A 20,504-nucleotide genomic window follows, 5' to 3' on the forward strand; every position below is an offset into this window, starting at 1 on the left:
TCGCAACACCGCCTCTTCCTGGTGTTCCTGCACTAGGGTGGCCATGGCTCCAGGGATTTTGGTGGAGGGGGTAGAAGGCGTGGGTGGAGCTAAGGTCACAGCTGCCAGGGCCTGTGCCCCCTGACTCACCAGGTCCTGCTGGATGACATTTGATGTTGAAAGGGTGTCTCCATTTCAGCTGCTCACTACCCTTCCACCTCCCTCTTGTTTCAACACCTTCCTCCGCACTGACTTTTCCCTAAGTCCCAGAAGGGGCCAGAGTCCGAGAGGCCAGCTGCCCGGAAAAGCTCCAGATCTGACACTGTCTAGAGGACAGGGCCTTCTGACACAGCTTTCCTCTGCTCCCTCCAGGATGACCTTGTGGTAGACCCCAGAACTGAGGCCCCAGGATGGCGGAACCTGAGACCCTATCCCTGCTGGAAATGAAGGGGCCTGAGACGCCCAAGAGCCCACCTCAGGCTTTGGTCCCCAATGGCTGGCAGCCAGAGGGGGAATGCGGAACTGAGTCCCCTGGAGCTGAGTCCCTCAGAGCCGAGTCTGCAGTTGGCTCTCCCATGGCCAGAGATGGAACTGAAGATGGTCTAGACAGTACAGTAAGTGAGGCTGCCACCTTGCCCTGGGGGACTGATCCCCAGCCCAGTGCCCCGTTCCCGGATCCCCCTGGCTGGAAGGTCATCGAACCAGAGCCTCTGGAGTCCGAGCCACTTACCAAGCCAGAGGAGCCACCTGACGATGATGTCAACCTGCTCCCTGAAAAGGCGGCCCGGGCCTTTGTGCCCATCGACTTACAGTGCATTGAGAAGCGGCCCCAGGAGGACCTCATTGTGCACTGTGAGGCAAGCGAGGACAAGCACCAGGCCTTCCTGCCCACCCGGGCCACCCATCCAGAGCCCCTTGAGCGAAAGTGGGTGGAGGCCGTTGTGAGGCCGCCTGGCCGATCCTGTGGGGGCTGCAGGAGCTGTGGAGGCCGCGAGGGGATAAGGGCGGTGGCCTCCGTGGGAGCGGCCCTCATCCTCTTCCCCTGCCTTCTGTATGGGGCCTATGCCTTCCTGCCCTTTGATGCCCCACGGCTGCCCACCCTGAGTTCCCGCCTGGTCTACACACTGCGCTGCGGGGTCTTTGCCACCTTCCCCATTGTGCTGGGTGAGTCTGGGCCCTGGGACAAGGGACATCCAAGAAGTGGACTTGAGGGGAAAGAGCCTGCCTGGCTTGGGAGGGGGGTTTCCCTTCATTCAGCCTGAAATCACGATCCTCCTGGGTAGTGGGGACCACAGGTGGGCTCCACCCCCAGCCTTCCATACCTGCTGTTCTGTGTGTCCTCCTCCTTCCACCTCTCCCACTGTGCAGACCCCAGGCCCCTGAGCCCTCTCCTATGAGCCTCCCCGCCTTTAGCTCCTTCCCCCTGCCCACTCTGCCCCGTGTGCTTCCCCACCCCCCCAGGGCTCCTGGTGTACGGGCTGAGCCTGTTGTGCTTTTCCGCCCTCCGGCCCTTTGGAGAGCCCAGGCGAGAGGTGGAGATCCACCGGCGGTATGTGGCCCAGTCCGTCCAGCTCTTCATCCTGTACTTCTTCAACCTGGCCGTGCTGTCCACCTACCTGCCCCAGGACACCCTCAAGCTGCTCCCTCTGCTCACTGGTCTCTTTGCCATCTCCCGGTGAGTAGGGGCTGGGGGGTGAGCTTGGGGTGGGGGATGGTGCTACAGGAGCCGGGCACCCGAATGTCTGTCTGGAAAGCTAGGGTCAGGGGCTTCCTGGATTCTACAGCAGCCCAGATGTACACCCTGGAGAGATGAATCACTTTTTCTCTCTTTTTAAGTGGACTTAAACACATTCAATTAAATTATTTAATTCATTTCTTATTTATGGGTACTGGGGATTGAACCCAGGGGTGCTTAACCATTGAGCCACATCCCCTGTCCTTTTTATATTTTGTGAGATGGGGTCTCCATAAGTTGCTTAGAGCCTCGATAAATTGCTAGAGCTAGCTTTGAACTTGCTATCCTCCTGCCTTAGCCTCCCACTGGAAGATCCTCTGGGAGTAGAGGCGTGCGTCACCATGCTCTGCCTAATTTTCTTTATTTGTGGTAGTACGGATTGAACCCAGGGTATCCCACATGCTAAGCAAGTGCTTTACCATTGAGCTCTACCCCCAGCCCTTTTTATTTTTTATTTTTTTTATTTTGAGACAGGGTCTTACTAAATTGCCCAGGCTGGCCTTGAAATCATGATCCTCCTAGTTCAGCCTCCTGAGCAGTGGGGACCATAGGCGCTCACCACCGTGCCCAGCCTCGGGTGTTGGTTAGACCAGTGCAGCTACTCCAGGACTCTGCTGTGGTACTCCAGTCAGGCAGCTTAAGACTTGAGCCTCGAGTGGAACACCAAATGCTCAATTCTTTTTAAGGCAATCTGTTTCCATTTTTAAAGGTCCTAATTGTTAGAAAGTTCTTTATACAGTGCTGTGCCAAAAACTTCTGCCCTGACTGTGACCTCCAAAATTGTCCAGGACAAATTCCGATATTTAACAACAACTCTCAATTCCTCCCACTGTCTCCGAATGACCCTGTTCCCTTCACTGACCTGGATCCTTCTCTCTGGGCAGGAAATTCTCCTGTTTATCAATGAGGAGGGACCTTGGTCAAAGGTACAATTTGTCCTTTTCATAAAAAGTGAGGCCATGCAAACTTTCACGTAGCCTCCTGAATTTCATTCAGAGTTGCAGTCACTTGAAATCGTTAAGGGTGTTTTTGTTGTTATTGTCCTAGAGATTAAACACTCTACTACTGAGCTACTCCCCCAGTCCTGAGGATGTTTCCACATGAACTCCTGTTAACCCAGAAGGCACCTTTGAATTTCTGAACCCAAATGAAAGTCATGACATCCTCTCCTGATACATCTCTTCTGCTACTTTCAAGACAGGATGCCCGGTAGCTGAAACTGCTAAAATAGTCTTCCTGTTGAGCTAAAATTAGTCCTCTCACCACGTCTTCTTCTTTTCAGTTGTAGATGGACACATTACCTTTATTTTATTTATTTTTTGTGTGTGGTGGTGAGGATTGAATCCAGTGCTTCACCTGTGCGAGGCAAGTGCTCCGCCACTGAGCCCCAGCCCCACCCCTAGTCGTCTCGCCACTTCTGATTGTCGTCTGGCGTTCAGCTGTCCCACCAGCCTCCTGACCCTCATGCAGCCTTGCATTTTCTCCCAGTAGATTTCCCTAAGATAAATATATTCCCGCTCATGTAACTCAACTTCCCATCTCTGACCCTTGGGAATACTGGTCTCAGAAACTGGTTTAGGCTGGGTATGGTGGTGCACACCTATTATCCCAGCAGCTCAGGAGGCTGAGGCGGGAGGATTACAAGTTCAAAGCCAGCCTCAGCAATTTAGCAAAGCCCTGTCTCAAAATAATAATAATAATAATAACAATAATAATAATAAATAAATAAAAATAAGAAGGGCCTGTAATCCCAGCAGCTCAGGAGGCTGAGGCAGAAGGACTACAAGTTCAAAGCCAGTCCCAGCAAAAGCCAGGTGCTAAGCACTCAGTGAGACCCTGTCTCTAAATAAAATACAAGATAGGGCTGGGGATGTGGCTCAGGGTTAAGCCCTGCTGGGTTCAATCCCTGGTACCAAAGGGGAAAAAAAGGAAGTTAGCTTAAGCAGTAAGAATCATCAGGAAACTAAATGAAAAGTATGTGATTATGTGGTCCTGGCTTTCCATTCTACAGAGAGGAAATCACAAACAGATAGCAGAAAGAGAGTTGCTCAAGTTGGTTAGAACAGCACAGGACTAGGATCCTGGCCCTTTTCCTCTTCCATCCAGAGTGCATCCTTTTCTATTATGAGAAAGTTCTTTAAGCATCTTGTATCTCAATTTCATCATCTATAAAATAGAATTGTGAGGATTAAATGAATTCATGTAGAGAGCTTGAAACAATCTGGAGCTTGGTTAGGACTCGATAAATGTGAAGTCTAATGCCAGCTGCCTCCTAGTGTAGTAGATGGGAATCATCCTCTTTCCTTTTTACTTAAAAGGAACAAGAACCTGTAAATTTTGAAATACATCATCTTTCACACATTAAGAGGAAGTTGTTCTTTCCTACCCAATTGAGGAAGTGCTTTTTTCGCTTGTTTGTTTGTTCTTTGTTTTGTTTTTTGTACTGGGGATCAAATCCAGAGGTGCTTAACCACTGAGCCACATTCCCCGCAATTTTTTTTTTAATATTTTATTTTGAGACAGGGTCTCACTAAGTTGCTCAGAATCTGGCTAAGTTGCTGAGGCTGGCTTTGAACTCCCAATCCTCCTTGCCTCAGCCTCCCAAGCCACTGGGATTACAGGCATGTGCCACCATGCCCAGCTGAGAAAGTGTGTATTTTGAGTGGATCTTCCAAGAGGGCAAGTTTTGTTGTGAATGATCTATCCCTCTTGACTTCAAGCCCTTCCTTATTGTCCTCTTTTGCTTCTCTAACACATTGGACGAGGAAGTAATAAACAGCCTTGGGTTCAGATCATAGCTTTGCTATTTCCCAGCTGTTAACTTGGAGCCCTGGGGAATCTTAGTTGCTTCATCTGCAAAAGGATAAATACAATCAAACACACTGCAGCTGTAAAAGAATGAGGAAACTGTTTATGTACTGATATAAAATGATCCCCAAGATATATAAAAGGAGAAAAGTCAACTTACTAGCATCTATACAGGTGGGCGCACACCTGTAATCCCAGAGGCTCAGGAAGCTGAGGTCAGAATATCACAAGCTCAAGGCCAGCCTCAGCAATTTAGTGAGGGCCTATGCAACTAAGACCAATCTCAAAATGAAAATAAAAAGTGCTAGGATGTAGCTCAGTGGTAAAGCACCCCTGGGTTCAATTCCCAGTACAAAAAAAAAAAAAAAGGAAAAAGAAAAGAGAACTTTTTGTTCAGACTTGGGCTGTAAAGTGCTTGTCTAATACACACAGGGCTCTGAGTTTGAATCCCAGCACTACATACAAACTTTCTGTTGTATGTGTATAAAAATCACTCAGTGCACAAGAAGCCATAATTAATTGGATACTTAGGGTGCGAGTCAGGGAGGAAAATAGGATGGGAACCATTGGATCTTTTTTTTTTTTTTTTTTGGTACTGGGGATTGAACCCAGGGGCACTCAACCAGGGAGCCACATCCCCAGCCCTTTTTTGTGTTTTATTCAAAGACAGGGTCTCCCTAAGTTACTTATTGAATCTTGAACCATGTGAATGTATATTGCCCACTCAAAATTTTTCATTGAAATTTGGAAAATAAATGAAAGGGGAAAGGAGATAATAGAGGCAACTCAGAGGGATGCAGGAAGTCAAAATTAAATAGTGCACTTGAATCAGCCCTGTTCCTGGCAGAAAACTCCCACCTGCCTTCTCCCTCTAGTCTTCCGATGTCAGCTCTTGCCACCTGGCTGACTTGCCAGACCCTTGCCGTCCCCCTGCAGGCTGATATACTGGCTGACCTTCGCCGTGGGCCGCTCCTTCCGAGGCTTTGGCTACGGCCTGACGTTCCTGCCGCTGCTGGCCATGCTGGTGTGGAACCTCTACTACATGTTCGTGGTGGAGCCAGAGCGCATGCTCACTGCCTCCGAGAGCCGCCTGGACTACCCCGACCACGCCCGCTCCGTCTCCGACTACAGGCCGCGGCCCTGGGGCTGAGCGAGCGGCCCCGCATGCTTTTCTGAACCGAGCTACGGGCCTGGGCTTTGTCCCCAGCCCTGGGACCTTTGTGGGAGGAACCCTGCTGCTGCCCCGTAGGGATGTCATTCCATCAGAGCCTGGATTGACCCTTGCTCCCTCTTAGCCGCTGTTGTCCTTCACCTCTGAGGCTTGGCACCGCCATAAAGGAGGGACTTTTCTTGCAGGGAAAGAGGTGGACAGCCTTGTCCCTTGAGGATGCTGAGGACACATGGTCCAGAGGCATGGTTCCTTCCTGAGCAATCTCCTACTGCCATTAGGGCTCCCTAAGGCTGGACTCTGTCCCGCTCCCCAGCTCTGTGAGGCAGGAGGCAGAGCCAGAGCCAAACCCTGACTCTTTCTGTGCCAGTTGGACCATCAGAGGAACTCAAGGAGAATGGAGAAACTGCTGTGCCCAAGGAAGAGGCTGCATCAGACCAAATGAGGACTTTCACATTTGGTGAAATTCTTGGGGTCCTGGGTTTGGGACTGGTCTTAAAGGCTTGTTAGTCTCAAGACTATTCTAGCCGCCCCCATCCAGAGCTGCTGCCTCCTCCCTTACAACCTATGTACACCCCTGTAACTTTCCACCTCCAAACATTCCAGATGTCACACTACCCATGGGAAGAGGGGTCAGGGAAATCTGGCTCCCAAGAGGGGTGTGTGTACCCACATGTGTGGTGGCTGGGGAGTGGTTGGAAGGCACAATGGTTAATGTTAACTCAGTGCAAGTGTTTGTGTATGTGTGTGTGTGTGAGAGAGAGAGAGAGAATAAATTACCACCCCTGCATTGGCTCTTTCTTCCTGTTTGTCCCTCCCCTGCCCAATCCCAGGTATCCCTTCCTTATTTGATTCAGACAGCACCAGAAACCTTCTGGGTCCACCTGGTACGCAGCTGGCAGGAGCTGTGGTTCCACATGGAGGGAGAGAACCAAGTCTGGTGGAAATGGGGTCTCAAATAAAGTTGTCTTCCAAACCCATCTCTTAGCCCTCCCACTCCCTGAAACCAGCCCCAAGTGAACCCCACAATATCAACATGCTGAGAGACTGGAACCTTGTAGAAAAAGATAAGTCTTATTTCGTACCCTCCAGGGTCACTCTTAGTTTAACAAAACTTTGAGTGTCAACCAAGAAGTAGGGATGACACAAGTAAACACCACCAAGGGGACCTTTTAGAAATAACCCTGACCCCAACCCCAGGAAGTGGAGGTTCGTTTCTGAAGTTCTGCAGAAAAGTGCCACGGGAGGGGACGGGCCAGCTGGAACATTGGCCCTCCAACCGCCAGCAGTCTGAGGAGGCACGGCAAGGCAGGTCCAGGAGGGTCCTTCCCTCTGGACAGTGGGTCTCAATTTATGGACTGATACTCTGAGTGCTGTTTGTGGCGCAACAGCAGGATGAGACCTCCCCCCAGCAACAAGAGCCCTGGAGCACCCAGGGCCACTGCCACGATTCCTAGGATTAGTGGGGACAGAGCATCCACAGGAGGGGAGCCCATACCCAGAAGCATTGACCTAGAACAAGAGAGTGAGAGAGAAGTTCGTGGGTGAGGAGGCGAGGCTGGGAGGCAGCCCTCCTCCACTTCAACACCCCCGTCCCCCGCAGTCCCAGTTCGGGCTCTCACCAGCTCAGGTAGTGTTGGTCCCAGTAGCCATGGCCCGTGGGAGCCCCAAATGTCAGGTTGAAGGAACAGAAGTTGCTCTGCGACCCAAAGAAGGCTTGGACAATGGGTGACTGGGGAAGGGAGTACACCAAGCTGGGGCGAAGAGGAGAAGCCTGGCAGGGCAGGGCTGACTCTCGGCTCCTCTGCTTCTGGGAGAAAGCCACTGGTCGCCACTGCATGAAGCCAGACGGGAGGGAGCCCCACAGCAGCTGGTCCACCTGAGGAGAAGGGCAAGCAAGGCAGGGTGAAGAGGGGACCTGTGCCAGACGGACCCTTGTCCTCCCTGCCTCTCTCAATCTCCATCTGTCACTAGCAAAGAGCGTGCTAAGAGCAGCAGAATCCCGAGTCCTGGGCTCGGTTCTAGAACTGACAGGCTGTCTGCACCAGAGCCCTGGTCTCTCTTGTGAAGGGCACTTGGGCTGGATGAGCACCGGGTCCTGTTCCGGCCCTGCAGATCGGCACCAAGCTCCCTCCCCTACAACCCCAGGCCGTCTGGGGAGCTTGGGTCACACTGCACTGCCTTTGGCTGTCCCCCTTGAGGGTAGAGACTGAGGGGGATTCAAAGTGCCCAGTACTTAAAGCCTCCAGAGAAAGTTGCCAACTGATAAATAGTTGAACAACTCTGAGGTCCTAACAGGGTCCTGCCTGCTTTCCCACCCATCTGCCTCTTCCTTGGAAGTCTGACCTGGAAGACAGCAGGTGCGTATTCATCGTCAATGGAGTGCTGCTCCTGCATTGAGGGACAGTCGGGCCTCTGCCCCACAGTGACTACTTCCAGCCCAAACAGGGAGTGGTTTCCTCGGGGAGAAGCCCCAACCAGGGCCACTTCTAGCTGGCAGGTGTCTGCGGTGTGCAGGAGGCGAGGGGGTTGGGCAGGTCGGCCAGAGCTGGAAAAGGCCTGGACCTAGGAAAGGGGAGGGATAGAGGAGGGAGATGATGGCCCCATACTTGTGCTTAAGGGTTTCCCCATCATGAACTCTCACCTCATGAACCAGTCCTCCGAGTTCCTTCTCTTTCCTCACACCCTTACCTTGAAGGCCAGACTGCCATTGGTAAAAGCCCCGCTAGGGTCGTTCACAGGGTGGCCTTGGAATGTGGCACTCAGGCTGGCAGGATCCAGTGAGTCAGTGATGTTGTTCCAGGAGAACTCGGCCAAGGAGTATGGAGGATATGGTTTTCTCAGGGGCTCTGCCGCCACATCCAACATGTTGGTGCCGTCGAACTCGAGCAGCTGGGGGTGGGTGGTGGAGCTGGGTTCGCCACAGTCTAGCTTTCTCCTAAGTCACCTGTCCCACTCCATACCCACCCCCAAGCTCCCACGGCAGAGCCTGTCCCCAGTCCTCAATCCCTCCCTCTAGTTGGGAGGAGCCCCTCCTCTGTGCCCTTCGCCTGGGTCTCCCCCACCTCCTCACCCTGGTGAAGATAAGGGCAGAAGAAAACTGGACGCTGTCCTCCGGGAGAACCCTCAGGCCCCCATCAGGCTCAGGGGACAGCAGGCGACTCCAGCTGACATTAAGGACACTGTGGGGGGTGTCGGTGGCCACCAGCACCACTGCTGGAGGCCCGAGGCTGCTCCACACATAGTGCAGGGTGGAGTTGGGGCCCACTGCCCGGATGTGAAGCAGGCTCTGGGGGAGGCCTGGCCAGCTGGGGATGACCTCCAGGGACACCTGGAAATTGGAGGAGGGGAGGGTGGAGGGGACAGATCCGGGAGAGACACAGGCAAAGACAAGCCTGAGGGAGGGGAGAGGGGCTTGGAGGACAACTGGGGAAATCACGGCCAGTGAGAGCCTAGGAGAGGAATGGACGTGAGCCCAGGGGAACCGTGGGGTGGGGGCAGAGCAGGATGAGCAAGACCCGACGGGAGGAGGGAGGAGGGAAGAGGGAGGGCCCGGCCCAGAGGGAGGGCCCAGCCCAGAGGAATACAGAAATCCCACACTTCCTGGACCTGGGCTGAGTCGGGGTCCGACTCAGAGCAGGGACTCATCCTACTCTCCACCCACTCCACAGTCCTTTCCCTGGAGCCAGGGATGCCTCCACCTCCTCCAGGCTCAAAAACACTTCTCTCTGCAGTCACCCTCCACCCCTTGGGTGCCCCACACTCCAGCCACCCTGGAAAGGCAGCATTTCCTGACACCTCCATGGCTCTAGTCCCCAAGTCCTCACCTGGCGGGTCTCCCCTCCCAGAAGGCCAAGTGGAGCTGTGCACAGGAGACTCAAGAGAAGCAGGGAGCTGGGGGCATGGGGACCCCAACCCCAGTGGGGCTCCCCACAGCCGCACATGCAGGTGGCAGCAAATTCAGTTCGTGGAAGACACTGGAGAGTCATGTGACTCGGATTCAGCTGATCCCTTTAGAGGGTGGGGCCGGCTGCTGCACCAGTTCTTAAAGGGACCTCCTCCCTTAACCCAGATTCCAGCTGCGTTGGAACAGAATCAGAGAAAACATCATCCCCAAAAGGAGTCGGCAAGCACAACATTCCAGTTCATGTGTGTAGACGCATTCCTAGCCTCTCCTACCCGGTCAGTCCCACTCAACAGTTATTTGTAATGAGCATGATGTCTGGATTCAAGACACAAAAGGGATCTGAATAATGACTGTGGTAGAAAGGTCCAGAGAAGAACTCGAAGAATTTCTGTGAGATGGAGTCCCCAGAGGGTTTTTTTCAACCTAATATTTATTGAACACTGAGGTATGCATCCTGGAAGAATTCACAATTGTATTGAGAAGATACCTGAAGAAAGAAGATAGGAAAGCAATACATTTATTGGTCAAGAGGGAAACCACACCTGGCCAAATGCATGCTTTTTGATGTTTTTGCTTAATTTTAAATCATTATTTATTTATTCATTTATGGGTATGGGTGCACTTGACCACTGAGCCACATCCCAAGCCCTTTTTATATTTTATTTTGAGACATGATCCTGCTAAATTCCTTAGGGACTCACTAAATTGCTGAGGCTCAGGCTGGGGATGTGGCTCAAGCGGTAGCACGCTCACCTGGCATGCGTGCGGCCCGGGTTCGATCCTCAGCACCACATAACAACAAAGATGTTGTGTCCGCCAAAAACTAAAAAATAAACATTAAAAAAAAAGTTAAAAAAATTAAAAAAAAAGTTAAAAAAATTAAAAAAAAAGTTGCTGAGGCTGGCTTTAAACTTGCCATCCTCCTGCCTCAGCCTCCCCAGCTGCTGGATTATGGGTGTGCACCACCATGCCCAGCAATCTTGAGTTATTTTGATTAATAAATGCACATAGTACAAAATTTGAAAGGTACAGTAAACTGGAGCCTACTGAGACAATCACCACTCACCATTCCCAGTTTGTCTTTCCCTCCCACCGTCCCCCCTTCCCTTCCTATCTTATTCTTCCTCTCTCTCTCCTTGTTTCTGTGTTTCTGGAGATTTCTTTCTGTGCTTTGGGAGATGGATCTCAAGGGCTTGTACATGCTAGATACCTGCTTTACCACTAAAGTACATACCCAGTGCCCCCCCACCTTTTGGGGGTATACTGGGAATTGAACTTAGGAGCACTCAATCACTGAGCCACATCCTCAGCCCAATTTTGTTTCCTTTTTTTTTTGCGGGGGTGGAGGGGCTGGGGATGAACTCAGGGGCTCTCAACCACTGAGCCACATCCCCAGCCCTATTTTATATTTTACTTAGAGACAGGGTCTCACTGAGTTGCTTAGCAACTCGCCATTGCTGAGGCTGGCTGTGAACTCAAGATATTCCTCTCTCAGCCTTCTGAGCTGCTGGAATTACAGGCGTGTGCCACTGCATCTGGCCTATACCCATCCCTTTTAATATTCTATTTTGACCTGGGCGCAGTGAAACACTTCTGTAATCTAGAAATGTGGGAGACTAAGGTGGGAGAACCACAAGTTTGAGATCAGATTGGATAATTTAACAAGACCTTGTCTCAAAATAAAAAGGGCTGGGAATGTAGCTCAGTGGTAGAATGCCCATGGCCTTAATCCCTGGTACCACTAAACATAAATATCTTTTTTTGTATGTGTGGTATTGGGGATTGAACTCGGGGGCTCAGCCACTGAACCACATCCCCAGCCTTATTTTGTGTTTTATTTAGAGACAGGATCTCACTGAGCTGCTTAGCAGCACACCATTCCTGAGGCTGGCTTTGAACTTGCAGTCCTTCTGTCTCAGCCTCCCTAGTGAGTTGCAGTGAATTACAGGCATGAGCCACGGTGCCCGCCCAAAAATCTTATTTTGATATAGGGGCATCTTGCTGAACTGCACAGGATGATATTGAATTTGTGACCCCATCTCAGAGATTGTAGGAGATGTCACTCCATCTGGCACCAGTATTTCCCCCTAACCCCTGCAGTATTTGGAATTGAATCCAGAACTGTGCACATCCTAGGCAAATGATCTACCAATGAGCTACACCCTCAGCTCTTTTACATTTTGAGACAGAATCTCCCTAAATTTCCCGAGCTGGCCTTGAATTTGCAATCCTCCTGCCTTTGCCTCTCAGATAGTTGAGATTGCAGGCATCTATCACACCCAGTCATTACCAGTTTCTTATGCATTATTCTATGTATACTAAAGAATATATGGGGCTGGGGATGTGGCTCAAGCGGTAGCGCGCTCGCCTGGCATGCGTGCAGCCCGGGTTCGATCCTCAGCACCACATACATGTGTCCGCCGAAAAACTAAAAAATAAATATCAAAATATTCTCTCTCTCTCTCTCTCTCTCTCTCTCTCTCTCTTTAAAAAAAAAAAAAAAAAAAAAAGAAATGTTGATTATAAATTACCCTTGTGGGGTAGACTCATCAGAGCTGTCCATTACTTCCATTGGCCTCTGTTATATACTCCATTCTCATCTGCCTCCTGTCTAACCCAATTTAAAAAAAAAAAAAAAAAAGAATATGTGTTGAGCATGCTGGGTTCGGTGGTGCATGCCTGTAATCCCAGCAATTTGGGAGGCTGAGGCAGGAGGATCATAAGTTCAAGGTCAGTCTCAGCAATTTAGGGAGGCCCTAAGCAATTTAGCAAGACTCTATCTCAAAATAAAATATAAAAAGGACTGGGGATGTGCTCAGTGGTTAAACACCTCTGGGTTTAATCCCTAGTATTGTAAAATAATAATAATAATAATACCATCATACAATGACATCCAAACACTGTTTAATTTTCCACTTGAGAACTAGTCATATCAATGATTTGGAATTGTCTCATTTTCTTTGGCGATTACACACATGCATAACTTTTAATTTTTAAAAAGTTTTGGTAGTACTGGGGGAATTAAACCCAGGGGTATTTTACCACTAAGTTACAGCCTCAACTCTATTCTTTTTTTTTTTTTGAAAGACAGGGCCTAAGTTGCTGAGGCTGGTTTCAAGCTTGTGATTCTCCGATGCACCACCATGCCTGGCATATTCCCTGGATATATTTAATCAGAACCTTGTTGAGGTAATATTTGCTCTGGCAAACAATGCTGGAAGAGATATTCCCATACATACATTTCATACATTCATAACCAGTGGCACAGGTAAGTACCTAGGCTAGGTCAAATTGCCTTGTAAGTAGTTTATTCACATTCACACCATGTGTTTGAGGGTCCATTTCCACGTGTTTACCAAATCAGGCTTTTATTACCGTTACAGATCTCCTCATGTTTTAGTCATTATTTCTCACCCCACCCCCCAGCTATTTATACCCTTTGCCCATTTTTTTTTTTTTTTGGTACCAGGGATTGAACCCAGGGGTGCTTAACCACTGAGCCACATCCCCAGCCCTTTTTAATATTTTATTTAGAGACAGGATCTCACTGAGTTGCTTAGGGCCTCACCAAGTTGCTGAGGCTGGCTTTGAACTTGCAATCCTCCTGCCTCAGCCTCCCTAGCCTTTGGGATTACAGGTATGTGCCACTACGCCACCACACCTGCTCCCTTTGCCTATTTTGCTGTGGTGCAGGGCCTACTGCATGCTTAAATAAGAAAGCACTCTCTTCTGAGGTACAACCCCACCCTCATTTATTTATTGGTACTGAAGATTTAACCCCAGGGGTGATTTACCACTGAGTTACATCCCCAATGCCCCCTTCTCCCCCACATTTAAATTTTTTAAAAAAATTTTAGTTTTAGATGGACACAATGCCTTTATTTTACTAATTTTTATGTGGTGCTGAGGTCCTCAGCCCTCCACATTTTCTATGGGTGTAGAGTGATGGGATTTGTTACATAGTCATAGATGCAGTCAACACAATCTAATTTGGCTGGTGTAACTCCCCGGCACTCCTCTCCCTCCCTGCCTCCCAACCTTGGTTCCTCTCCTGAATTCACTTTGATTTTCATGGGCTCCCACCCCTCCACTTTTCTTTTCCTTTTTTTCTCTTTCTAGCTTCCTCATAGATGAAGACAAAAGACCCTTGACCTTCTAAGTTTGAGTTATTTCACTTAATGTGTCTAGTTCTACCCATTTTCCTGAAAATGACATAATTTTATTTCTCTTAAATTAAAAAAAAATCCATTGTGTATATATACTCTCCATTGTGTCTAGACACCCTATCCATTCATCCACTGATGGGACCCTTAGGCTGGCTCCAGTTTGGCTATTGTGAACTGTGTTACTACGGACACGGGTATGCATGTGACACTGTAGTACGAAGATTTTAATTATTTAGGTAAATACTGAGGAGTGTTAACAGCTGGGTCATGTGGTGTTTCCATGCCTAGTCTTTTGAGGAGTCTCTTTACTGATTTCCATAGTCGTTGTACTAATTTACAATCACACTAACAATGGAAGACTGTTCCTTTTTCTCCACATCCTCTCCAATATTTATTTTTTTGTACCAGGGATTGAACCCAGTGGTGTTTACCCACTGGCTACATCAGCCTCCCTTTTTTTAAATTCTTATTTTTGGTACTGGGGATCAAACCCAGGGGCACTCAACCACTGAGCAGCATCCCCATCCCCTCCCCCCCTTTTTTTTCCATTTTTAGTCAGGGTTTTGCCAAATTGCTGAGGCTGACTTTGAACTTGCAATCCTGCCTCAGTTTCCCAAGCTGCTGGAATTATACAGGTGTGTCACCATGCCTGGTCTATTATTTGTAATTTTTTCAAATATTTATTTTTTAATTGTACACAATACCTTTATTTTGTCAATTTATTTTTATGTGGTGCTGAGGATCGAACCCAGGGCCTCGAACGTGCTAGAGGAGCACTTTACCGCTGAGCCACCACCCCAGCCCATGTTATTTGTATTTTTGATGACTGCCATTCTGTTTGGTGTGAGATGAAATCTGTATAGTTTTGATTTGCATTTCCCTAATTGTTAATGATGTTGAACACTTCTTCACTTAAATATTTCTTCTTTTCAGAAGTGTCTGTTTAAATCATTTGCCCATTTATTAACTGGGTTGATTTTTTTTGGTGTGTGGTTTTTTTTTTTTTTAATCTTGGTCATTTCTTTTTTTTTTTTTTTTTTAAAGAGAGAGAGAATTTTTAATATTTGTTTTTCAGTTTTCGGCAGACATAACATCTGTTTGTATGTGGTGCTGAGGATCGAACCCGGGCCGCACGCATGCCAGGCGAGCGCACCACCGCTTGAGCCACATCCCCAGCCCTGGTGTGGTTTTTTTGCATTCTTTATATATTCTAGATATTAATGCTATTATCAGAAGAGGAGCTAGCAAAGATTTTTCTCCCATTCTGTAGGTTCTGTCTTCATATTCCTATTGTTTCTTTTGCTGTGCAGAAGATTTTTAATTTGATGCTATTCCATTTAATTCTTGTCATTATTTCCTGAGCTTTAGCCACCACCCGCCCCCCCCCCCCTTATTTTTTTGAGACAAGGTGTAAGTTGCTTGGGCCTAAATTGCTGAGGCTGGCTTTGAACCCGTGATCCTCCTGCCTGTCTCCAGAGTTGCTGGGATTATAGGCTTGTGCCACTGTACCTGGCCCCAGGTATTTAAATTTCATCTTTTCGTTTGCTTTTACAGGATCAAACCGAAGGCTTTACACAAACAAGGCAAATGCTCTACCACTGAGCCTCATCCTCAGGCCTTTTTGAGACTCAGTCTGCTATTGCCCAAGCTGGCCTTGAACTCTCAATCCTGCCTAATTGTCCTGAGTAGTGGAGATCACAGGTGCGCACCCCTGCACCGTTTTGCTTCTGCAGGGCTGGGGATAAAAGCCAGTGCCTCGCACATGCTAGGTAGGCATTCTACCATCAAACTACACCCTCATCTTAGCTTTCTTTCTTAAGTGCCAAGTTCTAAAAATTCTTGAAGGAAATTAACTCATGTTGTTACAAACATCCTCCCACCCTGTGTTTTTACTGTCGTTTTCCTCCCACTGTGTATTTTAAACTCTACATCTTCTTACGGTTTTCTCTTATGGCTTCATTCTCTTCAATTTAAATCTTCCAGGAACCCAGAATTAATTTTTCTATAATAAAGTAAGGAAACAATTCCATCTTTTTCTTCCAAGTAGCTACTCCAGGAAGAACTATCAAATTTTTCTCAAAAACTCACTTTTCTTGATGGAAAAAAGGCACTCAGACCCTCTAAGCTATCTACTCTGGAATACAAGTGAATCTTGGCTGAGTACAGGGGGTTTCAGTAGGAGTCAGGAAATCAAGGCTCCCCACTATCCAAAAAGAGTACTGTCACCAGGAGGTGCTGGCCTGTGACTGCAGTGACTCAGTAGACTGAGACAGGAGGATCCCAAGTTGGAGTCAGCCTTAGCAACTAGGCAAGGACTTAAGCAACTTAGTGAGACCCTGTCTCAAAATAAAAAATCGATGGGGATGTAGTTCAGTGGTAAGGTGGACCTCGGTTCAGTCCTTGGTACCAAAAACCAACCAACCAACCAAATCTGCATGAGGGCTGGGGAGGAATAGGACTTGACTGAATCTAGGAATTGGAAGGATCATGAACAGTCAAGAAGGTGATGAAATTGTATTCATGATATTACTAAGTTTAGTGAATAAGGTTCATGAGGTCTTAATTATCATATTAAACATAAACCCTGGAGAGCAGAGAGGGATTCTGAAAACTGGACCAGAATCTGATTGATTTAACATTGTAGGTGAAGGAAAAAAAAAAAAAGTTGCTTGCTAACAATATCAAGAAAATTAGGCTGGGGTTGAGGCTCAGCAGTAGAGCACTTGCCTAGCACGGGCAAGGCCCTGGGTTCTATCTTCAGCACCACATAAAAAAATAAATATAGGGCTGGGGATGTGGCTCAAGTGGTAGCATGCTTGCCTGGCATGCGTGCGGCCTGGGTTCGATCCTCAGCACCACATACAAACAAAGATGTTGTGCCCGCCGAAAACTAAAAAATAAATAAATATATAAAATGAAGGTATTGTATCCAACTACAACTGAAAAAATAAATACTTAAAAAAAAATTACATTATCCACTATCCACGGATGACTATTAGAGCTAAAACCAGAATGCACCTAAGCCAATCAGGGATAAACAGAAAATCCATAGGGAATGTATAGCTTCCTCAGGACCTCTGTAGTTCCTCAGTATGAGCAATACTTTTTGTTTGTTTTTCCTTTGTGGAGGTACTGGGGATTGGACCCAGGCTTTCATGCATGATAGATGAGCATTCTACCAGTGAGCCATATCCTCAGTCTCTTATGAGCAGTATTTAAGAAGTGACCTGTCAACTTATTGGAGAATTTATCCCACATTCCTGGGAGAACTTAAGGCTCTGAGTGAATGAACACTGCAAGCAGATAGGGATTTCAGGAAAAGGCAGGTAGGATTACTTCAGACCCATTTAAAAGCAGAGTTTTAGAGAGACAAAGCTAGGCAGAAAGCTCAAGGATGGGATGGGGTACAAAGGGTATTCAGGGGTACTTTTTTTTTTTTTTTTGGTTATAGATGGACACAGTATCATTACTTTATTTTTATGTGGTGCTGAGGATCGCACCCAGTGCCTCATATGTGCAAGGCAAGTGCTGTCACTGAGCCCCAGCCCCAGCCCCCAGAGGTACTCTTCACAGCCCTTCTGACCCCACACTTCAGTCCAGTCAGGACAGCAAGCATGGCTTCTAGAGTTAACAGACTACACACGAATTCCAGTTCTGCCACTCAACAGTTCTGGACTCTCGGACAAGTCACTTTATATTTTAGATCCCTCTCACAAAATGGAAGCTATTACCTATCTTACAGGGCCTTTGTGAGGATTAGTTAAACACACACAGTGTCTAAAACCTATCAAACAGTATGTACTACTGTCCCACCAAGTATTCAGCTTAATATGACTCAGTACATGGGCAGGGAGGAGAACCACAAGGCTGAACATATGAATCATAAGGACAAAGGGGAAGACTGAAGCCCGAAGCCCTATTGCTTAGAGGAAGGACAAAGAAAAAAAAAAAAATCAAAGGGTGACACCACTCAGATTCCCCCCTTGATAAAGGAGATGTTAGATGTCCTTCAGGACAAAGGCCTAAGCCCTAGCACCTATTGGGTGTGGCTCTACTTGTAACCACAGATGGGGAACACCCTGGTTTAGGCAGGTTCCTCCTGTTCTTTGGGTAGTGAATACACAGGGATACCTTTTTCTTAAAAAAAAAAAAAAAAAAAAAAAAAAAAAAAAAAAAAAAAAATTTTCCAGTGAGGCTGAGGACGAAGACCAGGGCCTTGGTGCAGGCCAGGCAAGTCCCTAAGTCCCTACCACTGGGCTACAGCTATGCCCTCAGTCTTGAAGTGGTACTACTTAAACTTTACAGTATCATCCTTTGAATTCCAAATTTTCCCAACCAAGACTGAAGAATACCGTTTAAGAAGGTGCATAAAGAGACTTAATGACCTTATTCCATCTCCCTTCCTCTCCAATAAGGTTTTCTGTCTACCTTCCACTTTGCCAGGAGGTAGATATGACCCAAGGTTGAAAAACACAACAACTATCTCAAATGACTTAGATTTAATCATCGGAAGCAAACTAAATGGAAAGCTTACAATAGAGAAGAATTACATGTCAGTGCCTTCTGCAAACTGAGCCGGGACAGAAAGGGACTAGAGGCTGCCCCTCAATTTGATCCCTTCCAAACAAAGATGTCCACAGTGTTCCTGGCACTCTGGCTCAGGAAAGGGAGACCGCTGGTTCTGTGCACTGAAGTTGCCTTGCCCACCGCTCACTCCTGGCCAGCATCAGGAGCTCCTCCTTGCCGGCTCTGGTCATCACCCTTCTTTTTGTGGCCTGAGACGATGTCATCGATCCTCAGTAGCAGAACTGCCGTCTAAGAGAAAAACCACAATTCCAAAGAGGTCAGCAGAGAAAGAAAGGACAGTCTTCTTTTAGACAGTATCTCCTAGCTCCTCCCACATAATTACCATTTTATCTGAAATCTACCTTTTCAGAGTCCTAAATGCAAAATGTAGAAATGCAGTTCTCCCTAAGCAAGAGATACTGCTGTGCTGTTACTTTTTCCTTGCTTTTGCATAAGCTAAAGATTTAAGTGACGATAATGGAATTCCTTGAGAGAGCTTTAGGGAATACTCTACCTTCTACAGGCTGTCCCTTTAAGACTGGACCAAATATTTGGAAACAAATAACATGCACAAATCTTAGGATGCCTCACCTCCACCGCTGTCTTGTATGTTTGTAGCTTCACAGCCAATGGCTCCCATATGCCTAGTTCTTTCATGTCCACCAAAGTTCCCGTCTCACCATTTACACCCCAGGTCTCACAGTTCTCCTGGGTGTGCTTGGCCTGAGGTTGGAGCAGACAGAAGTTAAAGCAGAAACTATTGGAAAAACTTTAGGTAACACACTAAACAAAAATACTGAATTGATGGGGCTGGGGTTTTGGCTCAGAGAGCAGTAGAGCACTTGCCTAGCATGTGCAAGGCCCTGGGTTTGATCCCTCAGCACCACATAAAAATAAATAAATAAAATAAAAGCATTGTATCCAACTACACCTAAAAAATAAATATAAAAAAAAAAATTGAATTGGTATAGAATGGATATGGGAAAATGGTAATGCCAGCAAACAAGTCAAAGATTAAGATTGTATTTAAGTAACAAACTATAAGGAGAACTTAGACATATGTAAACCATCCCCCTAGGCCAAAACCAGCTTTCCTACCCCACCAAGGTAACAGCACAGAAAAGAACTCACCCGAAGGGAAGTAAGTTGACGGATCATGCTGGCCCCACAGTTCTGGATCAAGGTACGAGGGATGACTTCTAAAGCCTGGGCCACAGCCCTGTATGGCCACTGCTCCACACCAGTCATGGCCTTGGATTTTTCCGTCAAGGCGTGGGCCACAGCCATCTCAGAGGCCCCACCCCCAGGCACCAGCTGAGGGTCCAGGAGAACATTGCGGCACACCTGCATGGCATCCTGGAGGTTGCGCTCTACTTCCTTGGGGAAGCAAACAGACAGTATGAAGCCAGCCTGATGACTTCCTTCTAGTTGTGCCCTTTAGAACACTAAGGGAGGAGTATAAACTATTTACTAGTTATGCGCCTCTGGAAAAGTTAGTTAAGTCTCACTGAGGAAAAAAAAAATAGTATTTACAATTTCAACTTAAAAAATAAAGAGGGCTGGGATGCAGCTCAGCGGTAGAGAGCTTGCCTAGCATATGCAAAGCGCTAGATTCTGGATTTGATCCCCAGCACCACAAAAAAAGAAGGGGGAAAAAGTGATGGTGGTGGGGGAAACCGTGGTTGTCAAGGAAGAGGAACTGAGGAGTCCTATTCAACAAATATAGTCTGAGTTGTGTAGGATTAAAAATTTGTGGGCTGGGGCTATAGCTCAGTGGTAAAGCGCTTGCCTCACATGGGTGAGGCACTGGGTTCAATCCTCAGCACCACATAAAATAAAAATAAATAAAGATACTGTACGCTCATTTACAACTAAAACAATTAAAAAAAATTTGTGCAAAAATGTGAACGTCCTTTTTTTGGTACTGGGAACTGAACTCGGGAGGAATTTTACCACTAAGTTACACCCTCAGTTCTTTTTAAATAAATAAATAAATAAATATTTTTTGGTACTGGGGATTGAACTCAGGGGCACTCAACCATTAAACCACATCCCCAACCCTATTTTGTATTTTATTTAGAGACAGGGTCTCACTGAGTTGCTTAGTGTCTCACCATTGCTGACACTGGCTTTGAACACACAATCCTCCTGTCTTGGCCTCCTTCCTGAGGTGCT

General features: G+C 47.5%; 3 protein-coding genes across 5 annotated transcripts in view; 1 reads left to right on the forward strand and 2 right to left on the reverse strand.

Moving 5' to 3' along the window:
• The window catches only part of TMEM79 (transmembrane protein 79), a 27,217-nt gene continuing 6,713 nt past the window's right edge, over nucleotides 1–20,504 (forward strand). The window contains exons 1-3 of one of the 2 annotated variants that reach the window (XR_014023895.1): nucleotides 1–1,143; nucleotides 1,441–1,654; nucleotides 5,459–6,443. Coding sequence is in view for 1 of the 2 variants with exons in the window: in XM_081308841.1 (XP_081164967.1) it covers nucleotides 390–1,143; nucleotides 1,441–1,654; nucleotides 5,459–5,672 (1,182 nt within the window). In the remaining variant the exon portion in view is untranslated. Of the gene's footprint in view, nucleotides 1,144–1,440; nucleotides 1,655–5,458; nucleotides 6,596–20,504 lie in introns of those variants that run through there. The other variant, XM_081308841.1, reaches the window with a different exon arrangement.
• GLMP (glycosylated lysosomal membrane protein) lies at nucleotides 6,744–9,682 on the reverse strand. Of its 2 annotated transcripts, XM_081308839.1 has the most exons (6): nucleotides 9,518–9,682; nucleotides 8,764–9,021; nucleotides 8,382–8,582; nucleotides 8,037–8,255; nucleotides 7,313–7,569; nucleotides 6,898–7,202 (listed from the first exon to the last, which is right to left on the reverse strand). In XM_081308839.1, exons 1-6 carry the CDS (start codon nucleotides 9,677–9,679, stop codon nucleotides 7,037–7,039), a joined length of 1,263 nt encoding a protein of 420 aa, XP_081164965.1. In that variant the 5' UTR covers nucleotides 9,680–9,682; the 3' UTR covers nucleotides 6,898–7,036. The 2 variants fall into 2 exon arrangements, with proteins under 2 accessions (XP_081164966.1, XP_081164965.1); XM_081308840.1 differs by lacking the exon at nucleotides 7,313–7,569 and having other exon boundaries at nucleotides 6,744–7,202.
• CCT3 (chaperonin containing TCP1 subunit 3) overlaps nucleotides 18,248–20,504 on the reverse strand; it is a 16,960-nt gene continuing 14,703 nt past the window's right edge. The window contains exons 12-14 of the mRNA XM_081308837.1: nucleotides 19,461–19,706; nucleotides 18,921–19,052; nucleotides 18,248–18,578 (exon numbers count right to left, since the gene is read on the reverse strand). Of these exons, the coding sequence (XP_081164963.1) occupies nucleotides 18,474–18,578; nucleotides 18,921–19,052; nucleotides 19,461–19,706 (483 nt within the window). The 3' untranslated portion in view covers nucleotides 18,248–18,473. The remainder of the gene's footprint in view (nucleotides 18,579–18,920; nucleotides 19,053–19,460; nucleotides 19,707–20,504) is intronic.

The sequence above is a fragment of the Spermophilus citellus genome (genome assembly GCF_964194105.1).
Source record: "Spermophilus citellus genome assembly, chromosome: 9".
Classification (NCBI taxonomy): domain Eukaryota; kingdom Metazoa; phylum Chordata; class Mammalia; order Rodentia; family Sciuridae; genus Spermophilus; species Spermophilus citellus.